Source organism: Scleropages formosus, chromosome 10 (genome assembly GCF_900964775.1).
Source record: "Scleropages formosus chromosome 10, fSclFor1.1, whole genome shotgun sequence".
NCBI classification, from domain to species: domain Eukaryota; kingdom Metazoa; phylum Chordata; class Actinopteri; order Osteoglossiformes; family Osteoglossidae; genus Scleropages; species Scleropages formosus.
This window is the reverse complement of record NC_041815.1, coordinates 15,974,413-15,989,321: the sequence shown is the minus strand read 5'-3', so window position 1 is coordinate 15,989,321 and position 14,909 is coordinate 15,974,413. Positions and strand designations below refer to the sequence as shown.

At 41.8% G+C, this 14,909-nt stretch overlaps 1 protein-coding gene across 1 annotated transcript; it reads left to right on the top strand.

Moving 5' to 3' along the window:
* The first annotated feature begins 269 nt into the window (after positions 1-269).
* On the top strand, positions 270-8,814 carry LOC108928700 (uncharacterized). Its single transcript, XM_018742759.1, has 21 exons — positions 270-337; positions 511-603; positions 694-821; positions 1,304-1,453; positions 1,731-1,769; positions 1,897-2,067; positions 2,262-2,358; positions 2,570-2,787; positions 2,982-3,129; positions 3,226-3,428; positions 3,587-3,704; positions 3,809-4,014; positions 5,418-5,535; positions 6,160-6,329; positions 6,529-6,614; positions 6,944-7,053; positions 7,158-7,344; positions 7,524-7,671; positions 7,865-7,961; positions 8,058-8,153; positions 8,687-8,814. Exons 1-21 carry the CDS (start codon positions 286-288, stop codon positions 8,812-8,814), a joined length of 2,763 nt encoding a protein of 920 aa, XP_018598275.1. The 5' UTR covers positions 270-285.
* The last annotated feature ends 6,095 nt before the right edge of the window (positions 8,815-14,909 follow it).

The following is a 14,909-nucleotide window of genomic DNA, read 5'->3' as shown; positions in this document are numbered from 1 at the left end:
GGGACCTGCTGTGTCACCAAGAACCCTTGAATTACCATTTAATCAATTTTAGTTATCACTAAGACCGAGTAATTAATCGCTAATCAGAAATTTGTGACAGGTGATCAGCGGCGATAGCGTGAATGAGAAATCACTTTTTTCTTTAACCAATAAAAATGGGCTTCAGTGAAGGAATCCGTTTTAAAGGTTAAAAAAAGTTGTAGGTACTTTTTTTTGACAATAAAGTGTTAAGTATTTTCGTCTTTAATGAACCCGATGTTTGTAGTTTATATTTTTAGAACCATCATGTTCGCGAGTTACATCATTGTTAACGAAGTCGAAGGCCTTCGACTTTTCGGTAATATCTTATTTACTTTATAACCATCAAAGAGCAGCCTATTATAAATGCTAGTGATGACAAGAAAATTCATAATCAGTATTTATGAGCATAATTAAGAGTCATATATACGTATGAATTGCACAGACATGCAGATATGTGTGCTAAAGTTGTGAGCCTGATTTCCACCACAGAGCACATCGACGCGCGCTGCCTCAGCGACGCTCTCCGGGTGCGCATCTCGAGGCCCTTCGTGGAGCTCAACAACGTGACGCTACTCGTGCGAGGTGCGCGGGCTCGGAGCGCGCGCTTCTGGCGCGGAATTGCGCTGGGGTCAGCAATCTCTAAACGGATAACTGTGGTTTCTCTGTAAATAGACCGCAGGGGCAAGTCGCATGTTCTCTCCCCCTCAATGAGTGCCAGATGTGGTTACAAACAGCTGGAGAACTACAGTGGAGGACTGGAGCTGTGGGCCTCCCTTACAGCCTGCCACATGTACTTACAGGTAAGGAGTGGCCCTACATACACCTGAGTGCCGCCAGTAAGTGCTGTAGTCACCTGAGGGATTCATGTGAAAAGAAACTCTGGTGCTATAATGCCTGGCACACTTTGTCCCTTCTGTGTGTAGAATGTACATTTTGCACAGAATTAATAGCTATATGCTCCGTCACTCTCATTAACCACTTACAGTTGTGGTGGTCCAGCCTCTATCCTGGAATCACTAGGCTAGGAGGGGAATCTCTTGGATGGGATGTCAGTCTGTCATAAAGTAGCTATACAGACCATTTCATTTCTGGTCTTTTTGTCTGTGAATGGTGTTTTCAATGCTTTAAATAAGAATTGTTTTAATTTACATTCATAGTTTATCTGCTTGTCTTTGCTGCACCAGTGCATCCTGTTGTTTCATACTCAAATGTACATTCCTGTTGTTATTAGCAACACGTTCTGCAGGGTCACTGACCACTCTCCTGTTTCCATTTCCTACAGCGTGAAAGCAGACGTCTGCGGCTCTCTGTAGGTGTGAAGTATGTGCCCTTAAATCTCTCCTGGTCTGAGACCACTGACCATGTGTACTTCTCCTGTCCCTATAAGCCAAGCAGTGGGCGCAAACTGGTGTGTGAGGAGGCCTACACTGAGGTAGAGCTTCACCATAGTTTAAAGGTCTCTGTGTATGTTTGATATGGATCAATTCTTTATGCATTTTGGCAGTTATCTATTAACAAAATTTATTATACTTCATAGTGGCCTTATCTTTAAGATTAAAGCAAGCTAAAGCATTGTAAATCTGGGGGGGGAACTAAACCAAAAAAAAATTTAGAAAAGTAGAAGATTGGCATGCAGGTGAGATGTTTCAATGTGAAATGGATGATGTGTAAATCTATATGGTAAATTTATTGTACTGCTTCCTCTTTAGGTATCCCACACAGTTGATGTGTCATTGTATGACACTAAGGTATGACTCATGAGCTCTTTACCAACCCATTAGTGTAGGACTGATTGCTTTATGTTTAGAAAGCATTGTGTAAAGGCACTGTAAGGAAGAATATTGCACTGCATAATTTGGACATGTCACAATGCAGATTGCAAGTGGAAAGAGTTCACTGATTTTTGAGATTCGGAACCAGAATGGTACCATCATGACCCAGGATCGGAAATGGATTTCTTATCAAGGCCTACAGTTGCGTGTCGACCGTTCAGTAGGTCGGATCACTTTGCGGGTTCCTCTCAGCAGTCCAATTGTCTCAATAAGGGTGAGGGAATAGCTTTTTCTCAAATTACATCAGCACAGCTGATTTCCTACCAACATCTTTTAGGCAAAGGGGTTTTTTTTTTTTTTAAAAAAAAAAAAAAAAAAAAAAATTCTCCCCTCACTATATTACATAAAGCAGATGCACACATTCAAATGCTGTGCTTTTTCAGGCCTTAAACTTTCTTTTCTGAACAGGATTCAAATGGCTTTCTGTCAGTGGAGCATACTTTTGTGGTTAAGCTGCAGGATGTCTTCAACACAGAGTATGATCTGAGCGCTCAGTGCCCAGTTGGTATGTTTGTAGGCTTTTATTTTACCCAATCAACACAACAGGTGACTGTACAGATAAAGGTCACCACTCTACTTGATCATATAAGAGAGATTTTAATCTGAACTTAAAGATGTACCATTTCTATAGTTTATACCTGATGGCAGGCAAAGTAACAAACTGATGGGCATTTCTTTTGTTCCTCTGTGTAAGTAGCCCTTTGTTCTGTATTCAGTACAGCTGATGTGCCAAGAAGGGGATGTGGTAGTGTCTACAGCCAACCTTTGGCTTCCAAGTCTTATGGAGAGAGTGGAGGACTATGCAATCAGAATACAACTTGATGGGGTCACACTCTCAGAGGAAGATGCAGTCTCCAAGGGGTATAAAATCTCACTTGGGACACAAGGTGCCAAGGTCTCCTTTGCTACAAGGACCAACCCCTTGCTAAACAGGGTGAGTGGGGAAAATTCAAATTACAGAAAAGGGTTCTGGTGGGCTGCAGCATCAACCAGTTGTCCAGCTAAATTAATAGATGTGGAAGTTATTTAAAGGCTGAGTAGGCCACAAGAATTTAAACTCCTGTATAGACAATGGGGCCCTGAGACCAAGAAATCAAAGACAATATTTTTCATTGCTGCTTCCTGCAGTATAACGAAGATGACTCTGGGGTGAATAAACATCGTCTGGCCCTGGTCCTTCTGTGGGGACTTAAAGAAGGATTGCAGCATAGCCGAGAGGTCATTCATATTCCACCTCACTCCTGTCATCCCCAACACCAGGACCCAGTCTTCACAGGTCCCTTGTCAATAAGTTGTTTTTCCTGGCAAAAGTCACTACCTGCCTTGGTCCACAGTGGGGGTTTAAGAGACCTATTATGATTAATCTCTTTAGTGTCAATAGTTGAAGATGGCTTCAATGTGACATATGGACCTGTGCCAGCATCCTACTCTCTGAGTGCTACATCGGTGGATGGGATGCTTTTCCAAAGACCTGGTGACCGTTTGGGTGGGCTACAGACACACACAGTGCCTGGAAATGACTCCTACCATGTCTCAGTTTTTTCCCCCTTTGGAGGCAAGGTGACCCCATGGAAGGTTAGACAACCCTTTGTCAGAGCTATTTCAACTTATGTTTCTACTACTTCAAATTTATGACCTCCTAAATATTGCTAGTAGCCGGTGACACTGTAAATGTGGTTGAAGTTGTAACATTGTCCAAGAACATGGTTTCTTATATGTTCCTCACTTCCTAGTATCTTGGTGGCCTCAGCTCCCAGTACACCATAACACCGGTACTGATCTTCCTCAGTCCAGATGGTGAAGAGCTGATCATGGAAGGAGCGGTCTACAGACACGTCCGTGAAGACATTGGTTGGCCCTACCATACTTTATTGCTGAAGACTGACACTAATATGGTTTTCTTAATCTATCATAAAGTTGAACATGTGAATTTTTTTCTATTCATGTACTTCTAGTTCTTCCAGGTCTGGAGGGCTACTGCCAGGACCAGAGTGTGTGTTTCAACATCACACAGGGAAATGCAGCTCACCTGTGGATGCTCTACATCTGGGATTCCCCCTTCACAAATGAATGGCGAGCCGAGCAACAGCACTCAATGAGAGACTCCTTGAAACCCTTCCAGCTGTGCATCAGTAGTGATGCTCCTGATCTTCTCCACAAGGTTAGAATTAAGAACAGGACTATGAAGTTCTGTATGCTCACCTGCCATATTTGTTCGTCGGATGTCCCGTTTTCCAAACATCTGATGATTTAATACCATTTTTAATTGGTCTTGATTTTTCATTTATCTGGAGTGTTTTACTGGAGCAGGTTGGAGCAATAATCATATCGGAATCGTCTGTTCTGAGTTTTATGCACCTACTCGTGCAATGAACATCAGTGCATAAAGTGGAAAGAAACTAAGTTCACTTAGAATCACATCTGCAACTGTGTCTTTCTCCTAATGTCATGCACAAATTGGATTTCTGAGATGTACATCGCTTTGGAGAAAAGAGGCTGCTAAATGAATAAATGTAATAATGGTAGTCTTTAGAATTATTATTCCACTTTGCAGTCTGTCAGCTTTACAAAATCTCTTGCCATGTGAGCCATCAAGTGGGATTATCATTGCCATTAAAAAATAACGCAGTTGTAAATGATGGAATGCAAGATTATTGTAACTTTGTGTGAAAGTGCAGCATGTTTCCTTCACCCACCCCAACTAATGCTGGGATGAAATGGTGTTATGACTTCATGAAATTCTATAGGTTGCACAATGAGAAGTCCTGGTGAGTCACAGTTCCTGGCAGGTGGGCTCAAAAAATGGCTAGCTGTGCCATTTGAATGTTCTCCCTATGTCTGCTTGAGTTTCCCTTGAGTGCTCTTGTTTCTTCCCATGTTCCAAAGACACATTGTGTAGGTGAATCAGTGAGTTTCACATTGCTCTTAGCATGTGTATGTGTTTTCATTGTTCTGCTGTGTGTGTATATAGGTCAATGATTGTAGGTAGTTTACTGTAGTATCTCTGGTATTGCAGGTCACCTACCGTAAAAGGTGTTGTATAAATACTGGATTAGCATCTGCAAAATGAATACATGTGTATAGATGTGCAGTCCTTTTTAAACTATCACTGATAGAGTAAGGTTTGGGAAAGGGATGGTTTTAGAATTGGTTATTGAATCTGAATGTAGAGGTGTGCCAAGAGTATGAATGCATTGACTCACAGGATGATACCAGGTACATGTGCAAGTGAGGATCCCTTTTGAATACCAGGAGGAAGTTCTAATTTGGCAAAGCCAGTCTTGGTTACCCTATAAGCTACACCAGCTGCAGGTGCTGAGTCCTGTTTCCAAAAATAGTTGAAATACACTGTTTTATGTCTTTTGTATTGCCTTTCTGCTTCTGATTTAGCTTTTTAAAGATTCTCAAGGATTTAGATGGTTCTGAACAGTTCAAGAGGTTCAAAATTGACATACACCACACATTATTTCCAGAGAGGTCCCTGTAACTTGCTTTGAATTCCAAGGTTTGTGGGGAGTGGGATACTTATGTTTGTCTGCCAACTTTGTTTCTGTCTGGTTTCAGAGTGTGAGCGAGGAGCGGCGAAGTCTGGTTCTGGGTGTATCCTTTCGGGATCAGATAAGTGGGGAGGTGAAGGTGTCAGCCCAACATGCCTGTCCTTTTCTTCCTGCTCAAGAGCTGAGTAAGATTTAAATAGCACTTCTGCCAGCCTTGTTCAGTCAGTCTTAGTAAATGGAGCACTCACTGGTATAACTGACCCACTTCCCAAGCCTTCATGACAGTGTTACTACATGACCCTTGTGGGTTTCCCCTTTGCAAACAAATGTCAGCTATGCAGATGTTGCCATTTCTGAGTGGATAACATCTTGGATTTTAATATTACGCTTTTCATATACCCTAGCTTTTTCAGTTCCTCTCTGTAAACTAATTCTGAGGCACAGATTTGCTGCAACAAACTAAAGTTATTCCTCATATCGGTATGCTGTGTTGGTATGAGAGTTATGTACACAAGTACTGTATTTTTAACCTCTACTGGATGGTGTCACTTTAGGATTTAAAATGTTAGCAAATGATTTTAATGGTAATATTTAGTTGGGTTTAGCATTAATACTTCGTTATGGTAATTAACCCAGCTGTTTGAATGTGTAACGGCTAAATAGTTGACATGGACTGCTGTGTTGTTGCACTTTTAAAAGAATGGATTCTCTCCTTCAAATTGGGTAACTCTTAACCTCTGCTTCCACCAACCTGCAAAAGTCATGATTTCAAAATGCATCTCTATGCTTTGTTCTCCTGTTTTTTCCAGCATGTTCAGCAGAAGGTGTAGTCCACGCAAGGGGTCTGCGGCTCATCTCCTCCCCTACTGTGCAACCAGAGCTTCTCACTCTGCTGGATCCCACCTGCAAACCTTCTGAGGTTTCCAGACCCAATGTCTCTTTCATTTTTTCAGTCAGCTCCTGTGGAACAGTCAAGAAGGTCTGTGAGATGCATTACTCCGAGTTTCATGTGGTAGTCCTATGAGGGTCCCCCTCACTCCCCCCCCCCCCCCCAAACTAAACCCATTTTTTGGCCATTTTAGCCTTTTACATAGACCAAAGGGTCTAAAACATAGTTACACTTCAGTACTGTAAGACCAAATGAGATTGGCTCACTATATTTGCTGTCTCTGTTTCAGGTGCAGGATAATGTTGTTGAATATGAAAATAAGATCTCCAATGTAAAGTCACTGGGCAAGTTTGCCCCAGAATACTTGAAATTTGAGTAAGTTCAACTTATTTTCATATAGCGCTCTTCTCATCTAGTGACAGCGTGCTTTAACACAGGCATAAGGCAAGAAAAGCAAATATATCAGTAAGTAACTTAAAGCCTTCCTCTTTTCTTCAAGTGGATGGGTGAAATAGAACTGTTAACTACCAACATACTAATACTTCGTCTACTAAATGTTCAAGGTCTCTTTTCATGACTTAAATATAATCATTGTGGAGTGCCTTTTCAAAGGGAGGAAATTATAGAACCTCTGTCTGGATCCCCTTTATGTGCAGTAATGTTTTACAGACTGATCTGCTCTACTTCCTTCATGTTATGCACAGGTCCACTCTGGTATGTCGCTACAGAAACCCTGGGGTAATTGCTTTGGAAAAGACAAAAAATGCCCCCCATGCCCAAGGAAACTTCCAGCTCCATTTGGAGATCATGAAAGGTGTGTGTTGTTTTTTTTTTTTTTTTTTTTTTTTTTTGCACTGCAGCTATTTTGTACATCTTGCTGAAACACTGAGGTCTGCTACTTTCCTTCTTTGCACACAGACTGGACTTTCTCAACACCTTTCAGGCCAGATGAGTTCCCTGTGACAAGACTGCTGCGGGAACCGGTGCTGGTGGAAGTTGGAGTGGAGAGCAGTGACCCTCAGATTGAGCTCTACCTTCGGGACTGCTGGGCCTCCCCCACCCCAGAGCCTACACACTCCCACAGTTGGTTCCTCATCAAAGATGGGTAACATGAAACAAGTCTCCCTGCAGTTTTTATTTGTATGTCTATATAGATTTTTTGCTGTTCTAGTGCTTTAAATGCAAAGAATCTGCATAACAATCTTTGACCTATAGGACTGTTTTAGCTCACTGCAAAGTTTGTTGTATGGAAAGTTACCCCTGACAAAAATTCTTGTTTTGTAGCTGTGAGGTGGACGAGGATGAATATAAGACTGTCTTTCATAAGGTGGAACTCAGCAGCAGGATACGATTTCCCCAGCACTACAAACACTTTGAAATGAGAACTTTTGCTTTTGTCAACTCCAACTCAAGAGAGCTGCTAAACCACTCCGTGAGTATAATAACTACTTGGAACTATGAGTGTAAAATGTTTGTTAAAAAAAATCTGTGGGTTCTGTACTGACCTAATTTCTTTGTGTATTTTTGAAAAATCAGGTATTCAGATGACTCCTGTGGACTGACTTTTTTTTTCTTTTTTTTTTTTTTTTTTTTTTTTTTTTTTTTTTTTTACTCACTCGCATTAGATCTATATTCACTGCAATGTGGTTATCTGTGACCTGGAAATTGTCACCAGTGATAGGCGCTGCAAAAGTCAGTGTAATGTTGACAAACAGAGAAAAGGTGAGCTCTCACTGAAGAGGGTTGGCTGTGTGTGTTTCTGCATGTGTTCTGTGCCGTTAATGATGCATATCTGATCACATGCTGGTTTAATGCCAGGGCGAAGCTTTGGGTCTGAGATCACAGAGGAATTCCTGTTGACATCAGGGTTAATCCAGCTTTTCCCTGAGATTCTGTCCACTGGAACACTATTGGGTAAATTACACTCCTTGGAGGCAATAACTGGACCAAATAATGGATTTTTCAGAACAGGCTAGCTGCCTTCCTGGTTTTTTCAAAGGGTGGGGATGCTGCAACTGAGTACTTACAGTTGAGATTTACAAATTTGGGCAGCATAGTAGGTAGGGTTGGTACTTCAGTGCCTTGTCTGTGTGATCAAGTGTGGGTTTGAATCCTCCTCAGTCTGTACAGACTTGACATGTTCTTGCCATGTCATATGGCTTTCACCCATTAACCAGACAGATTTCATATGAATTAGTAACTCTGTCAGACAGATTGACTTGTGATGGACTATTATGCCATCCAGGGTGTACCATGATTCTTCTTCTCTGCTTCCTGGATAGGCTCAACACCATCACAGCCTTGGGTAGTACAATGGTCATGTGAATAAATCAGTCATGTTAATGTGTGAAAATGATGGTTGTTCCTCTTACATGTAGAATAAATGATATTCAAATACAGAGAATACCTTTAATGTTATCCTTTGCTGCTAAATTTTCTCCCTACAGGTGAGGAGGGACCTCTTGTGCTGATTGTACTCTCAGTAGCTGGTATGTTCTTCCTCCTGATCTTCCTCTGTGTAATTTGGGTTTTCTGGAGGCTGAAGTTAAATGTTACAAATAAAATTACTTCATAAACAGCAGGTCTGAAATGTGTCTGAAATGGCAGTTGTCTGGTGTACAGGATATTTACTGCAGAACACTAGCCTCAAAGACATAAAACCATGGTCAGGACAGACTCCCTGCCCCCCCCACAAATCATAAGAATTTGACCATTCTAGTATCTTAATGGCATAAAGTATTAAACTTGTTCTCCCTTAATGGATATCCTGTAAATAATCTGCTACATTTTCCTGTTGCTTCCCACCTGTGATGTTTGATACATGGTTTCGGAAGGAGAGCAACACAAAATGCAACTTTGATCACTTCAGTTACAACAGGACCTTATTCTTTATGCATTTCCTTCTCCTTTGTCAGTTTCTGGAAGTTTTGTACAAGTTATATCAGTGTGCACCATTTCCTTAACAGAAGCAATGTAAGAAAGGACTTTTAGATTCATGCATTGGGTACTTTTGTGGGTACCACCACCCTTAAAGCCTTTCCCTCTGATTCACCTAATTTTCATATCTGACCTTGTCCTAATTTTTTGTGTGGGGGGGGGGGTTAATGGAAATTGACTTGCAGCCCCCATTTTTACATCACAATCAAAGGTGCAGAATTTCCTGTAATCAAATATGAAGTATTCTTAAGAGGCTAGTTCACCCCTTCTATATTTTCAAACTCATTTCACCTTCAGATGCTTTTGCAGTAGTGCTGAACTTACTGTGGGATATTTGTGCACAAGGGAAAAGTTTTAGTTTAAAATGTTTGAAAGTTCATTTGTAAAAAGCTGACCACTTTTTTTTTTTTTTTTTTTTTTTTTTTTTCCTCTCTTCTCTCCGCCCCCCCCCCCCCAAAAGTGTCTAGAACATCAGAAGGCGCACACACACATATGTACTCAGACTCAACACTGTCACTAGCCACCAGGTAGAGCTGAGGCTCCCTGTGCAGATAAGTACTAAGCAGCAAAGCCATGTGCAGCATATGACAGCTTGCCAAGACATCCAGTAGTGAAATTGGATGAAGCTTAGATGGTGGCAGCAGTAGCTTGTTAAACATTAACACGGTGAATTGATCCCATTGTGTTATGAGTCCTGGCATGAAGAGCTTTCTTACAAGTTCACTGAGTGGGAAAAATCTTTGGCCAGGCTGACCTGAATGATTACAGAAACAGGTGGTGGTGTAGTGGGCAGGGCAGAGGGGCAATCTGATCATTGCCTTGGCAAAAGACAACATTCTACTGTTGGCACAGCTGAATCTTAAAATGTGTCAAATGTGCAGAATGTTTGACAAAACATTTTCTCAGTAAATTATTTCCTTGTTTATTTCAGTTATGTTCAAAGTTTATTGCCATTAGACTTGTGTACTAGTAATGTTAACTTTTAATAAGATATCCTCAATGGTTACTTCACCACTGCAGTCTAACATGGCTATTGGTCACCAGGTGTACATATTCTATAGCACTACCTCTACATCTGTTGCAGACAACTTCTAGTTGTTAGCAGGGAAGAGGGGAAGCAAGCGGGTCATCACCTCATTCTACTGCAGCCTAGCCAATAGTAAAAGGTTGAGTATTTGGGTATAGATAATAGGAATAGGGGTGGTTGCAATGAGCATTAAATCCCATTCGATTGCAAGTACAAAAGGTGGCATTTCTGGATCTGTTGGCAGAGGTCAGAAACATGGGGGTCTGGTAAATGCTGTATAGCTGTCTACACATATGCACCCAGCTGCTGAACAGGTTTCAGCTAGCACTGGTTGGTAAAAGCAAGCTCATCTGTCCCACCAACCACTCTAGATAGGTTGTGGCCCAAAAAAAAAAAAATCACATTATTAAAGGAAGGACGAAGACAGAGGAACACATGCGAGGTGAGATGCTGTGTGTGTGTGTTAGATGTGCGTATATCTCACTTCAGTGTTCAGCATGAGGTTGTACTGCAAGAGACAATTGGAAAAAGTGAGTGCTTTCAATGCCCATGAATGCCCTGCACCCTTGGGTGTGAGGACTCCTGGTGAAGCCACCACCATCCTGCTTCTGTCCTAGGGTTCATCCAGGGTTAGGCACACAGATTTCTTCTAGAGGGAGCAGAACAGGTACCGCACTGTGAAGCATGCTGATGGCTCAAAGCTCCAGGACAAGTATATATCTGCTATCACCAGAAGCCCTCCTTACTCCAGGGTAGGTTCTGCATTGCCCAAGTCTGTGTGTGTCTGATATCCTCTGTGGTAAGACACTGCAAATACAAGGTTGTATTTTTACTAATTATGGGACAAAGTATATAACAATCAGATATTCTCACAGACACACACCTCTGTAATCTCATAATATTCCTTGTTTAAACGCCATATATTTTAAAAACTGAAACATCTTACTGGCAAAAAAAAAAATGGGGGGGAAAAAAAATTACAAAGCCTCATTAGCTGGCTACCAAGAAATTCTTCATAAAACCACTGCAGAAATAACACTCAGTTCTACATGAACCAGGTACTGGAGGGACAGCTGTAACCCCATAGCGCCCCCCCCCCCACTTGAATCTTCTTCAAGAATGAAAGAATCACACAAAGCAAACAGCTAGATAATGAACAAATAAGTTAAGTGTCCAAGTAGCTCTGTTCAGGTTTTTGAAAAGCTTAAGTGCGTAACAGTGCAAATGATTCTAAAAAACTGCACAGCTCTGCAGTTTGGCTTCTGCTTTTACACAGCTGGCCATTTTGGTAATGTTTTATAGTAGAGCTTAAACTGCCTTGTCTGAGGGTACAATGGCAATCCCCCTTCTAAGAAAGTCTTGTTCCAGAACTACATGTTGCTCATTTTATTAATTGGTTTTTCAAACTGGTGCTGCTCCTTGTCTGCTTGAAGGCCTGACCAGGGAGTAAGATAAGTCATGTATGGTCTCATACAACTATCAGCCCATGAGGCTGGTCTGCTTTGCCACCTACAGTCCCTTCGTTCCAGGGTCCCCTGTCTGTCTGCCTGCTTTGATACACCCATTTGGGACTTTTTTGGGACCAGGGAGTCTCAGGTCAAAAGACATTAATATTTACTTGAATGAGACACGGCTCAACCTGCATTTCCCCTTGCAGGAGTACTGCCGATGCAGCAGGGGACAAGGTGCTTGTATGCAATCACACCAGAACAATATGAGTTCTCATCCCAAGTGTTCATCCAACTCCATTTTGCACCTTCCACAGAGGGTCACACATCTGAACATCAAAGAAGCCTTATTTTTAGAACTACTCTTAGGACAGAAATACTGCCTGATCTCTTGCTCTGTGGTGTTTGTAATACTAGGGCTGTTCTTCTAGTATTCATTCCAGATTGTACTATACTGCAATGGTAATCCTTTGGCATTACCAGATCAAATGTAGGCAATGAGTACGTTGAACAGCCTCAGTGCAGTTATGGAATTTAAAGACTGGACTTATACAGTGAAAATCACTATAGCGTAAGGAGTTTGCTAAGCAAAGTGTTGGTAGTGCCAAGCCCTTTAAGGAACCTGCGTTTGCTGTGACAACAAGAGGGACGAAACTGTACTCTGCTCCGGAACCCCCCAATGAACCACAAGCCCTGATCTGGGTGTACGCTGTGAGTGTTTCATTCATACGTGCAGCAGATATGTTATTTTGTCTGTATTATATACGTGATATTACAAAACAAGTGCTGGAGGTTTTCCGGTAGAAAGTGAGCAAAACTATGAAAATGAGCATGCAAAAATGAGTCTGTCTAGTGTCTGTCAGGAAGTGTAGAAAAGAGACCTTGAGAAAGCTCACATTTCCTTCCCTTTTCCATGTGCTCACCCATTCTGCTCTGCACCACCTCAGACTTTTGCTGCTGAGTTGATGTCAACTTTTGGCAATCACACAGATCACATCTCAGATCACGCTTCCTATGGAGAGAGGTGCGTCCAAGGTCACTGTGACCAAGTGCATCCATCAGAATGCTGGTCATCCTCTTTTTTTCTACTCTGGTCACCAAAATCATGCAGAGATGGCTACAACAATTTGACCTAAGACTGGTTTATGATCAGGGCGGAACATTTTCTCCATAGCAAGATACAATTATTTACCCATTTATACAGCTGCATAATTTTAACAGAGCAGGATTTGAACATGCAACCTTCGGAGCCAAAGACAGCAGTTCTAACACCGCCGGCTACCCCAACACATAGGGTGCGATCCCAGCTTTCCTGCATGTGGTGTTTTTGTGTCCGAGTGAGGCCACAACACAGCACATTATGTGACGTCTTCACACAATTCACTGGGATGCGGATTTCAGGTGGTTGCAGTAACCAAGCCAGGTGTGGGAAACTGGAGCAAAATCAGACAAATCTGTCACCCAAGGAAAGGCCGGTGAGACCAGCGACTTACAGAAGCACCGAGTGGTGTCACCCTCTGCTGTTTGTTTGAGTGTATTGCATACTTTATGGAAGAGTGAAGTGCATGATGTGAATGACCCCTTCTACCTCCTTCTTTCAGTCAGCTCTCCCTCCTCCCTCAGTGGTAGTGGGCAGTGTGGCAGAATATACAATAAGGCTCACATTTACCTTAAATTTCAAATACAATTTACGCATTAATTAACTAACTGTATTTGTGCCCGTGGCTGTGTCTGATTGTCCGTATGATACTGCTTGTGAATCGGTGTTCACAATATATAGTGCGTGTTTTAGTTCAGGCAGGTGAAGAGCTGCATCGTGGTGCTGTTCTGGCAGTTTAACCAACTACACTGATGAGCGGTGGACTCTCAGCGTAGGGCAACTCATAATCTCTCTAAGTGACTGGTTAACACGTGCTCCTTATTAATGTCCTCTAGTTACTCCATGTTGTGTGCCAATACTACAGTCATGGTTAAGGCCCAACGGTGACTGAGCAACTATGATGTACTTCTCATAAGGATACTGTATTGGTCCAATAAAATATACAAACGTACATGCTCTGAATGTTAACACTTTTACACTACACTCAATACATGATTCCCAGGATATTGTTCTGGGGTTCTGTTTGAGCTCATGAATGATTGTACCTCGCTCTTGGAAAGATTTTGGCAGAACGGCCACTGCCAAATTTTCCCCATTCAATGAGCAGGCCTCTCTGTGTGGTGTGTTTGAGGTGCTGAGCTTTGGAAATGACTCTCTAACTCTCTCCAGACTGATGAGCTTCAGCAGCTTCTCCCCAGAGGGCTGAAGACATGTCTTTTGAGCATGGCATGATGTGTCATGATATATATGTGTCATACAAATGATGTTTGGTGGATAAGGGCTTAAGTAGTTGAAATGGCACAATTAATACTTCTGTCATTTTTGATGACATAAGTTAAAGATGTTTGTACTGTTAATCACTTGTATACTGGTAGCTTCAGTACAATGGCCTTTGGTATTGGATATTTGCCATATGTCGTGGAGTGTCATTATTTTTGAGAATTTTCCACTTTGACACATAGTCAATAATAATAGTAATTTTACAATTTTGTGACCAATCCACTGGCAATCTAGGCTGTTATTATTTGGCCTCTTTGGAACTGTATTAGTTGCTTCATGTTGCTTTGAAAACTCACACATGAAAGTATTAATTTTAAACCTTTTTCTTCTATAGCTAATATATACTACTAATTGGCAAACAGCCTAATGTGACTCACCTTTGCAGTTGCATTTGTAATTGTAATTTAATCATGTGATGTTCCATTACCTCCTGTGTTTTGAATTTAATTGGTTCCTTTTCTTTCTTTGTGTCGCAGGGGCCCTAAAACTGCCTCATGAAGTTGCACATTCAGCCACCAGAGGTCACTGCTGTACCTAAATTCTATGGAATGAAACAGGTTGCAGGGCTTGAACATTCAAAAGCCCTTCATAGTCTACACCTAAAAATATGTCTATTATGTACGTAAAATATGTGCCCATTTATATCTCAGCAGATAGGTTTGACTCCTCTGTGGTTTGACATCACTGTAACGTAGCACCTCTTGGGCACATCCTGTAGGCGATGGAACTGTCTTTGACAGCAGGCTACCTGTCACAGAAAGAGCCTGTATGGACCTTAAAAGCAGGAGCAGGATGCTTACCCTGACCTCCCTCCCAGTTGGACGTGCCTTCCCACTAGGCCTGGAGTTCTAATGTAACTAAATTGCACCTTTTCTAAG

Excerpts from the sequence above, each read along its gene's own strand:
- LOC108928700 (XM_018742759.1), top strand. The coding sequence starts at position 286 with ATGTTCGCGAGTTACATCATTGTTAACGAAGTCGAAGGCCTTCGACTT. Across the intron at positions 3,429-3,586 it reads GCAAGGTGACCCCATGGAAG|TATCTTGGTGGCCTCAGCTC; the intron begins GTTAGACAACCC and ends CTCACTTCCTAG. Across the intron at positions 7,345-7,523 it reads TGGTTCCTCATCAAAGATGG|CTGTGAGGTGGACGAGGATG; the intron begins GTAACATGAAAC and ends CTTGTTTTGTAG.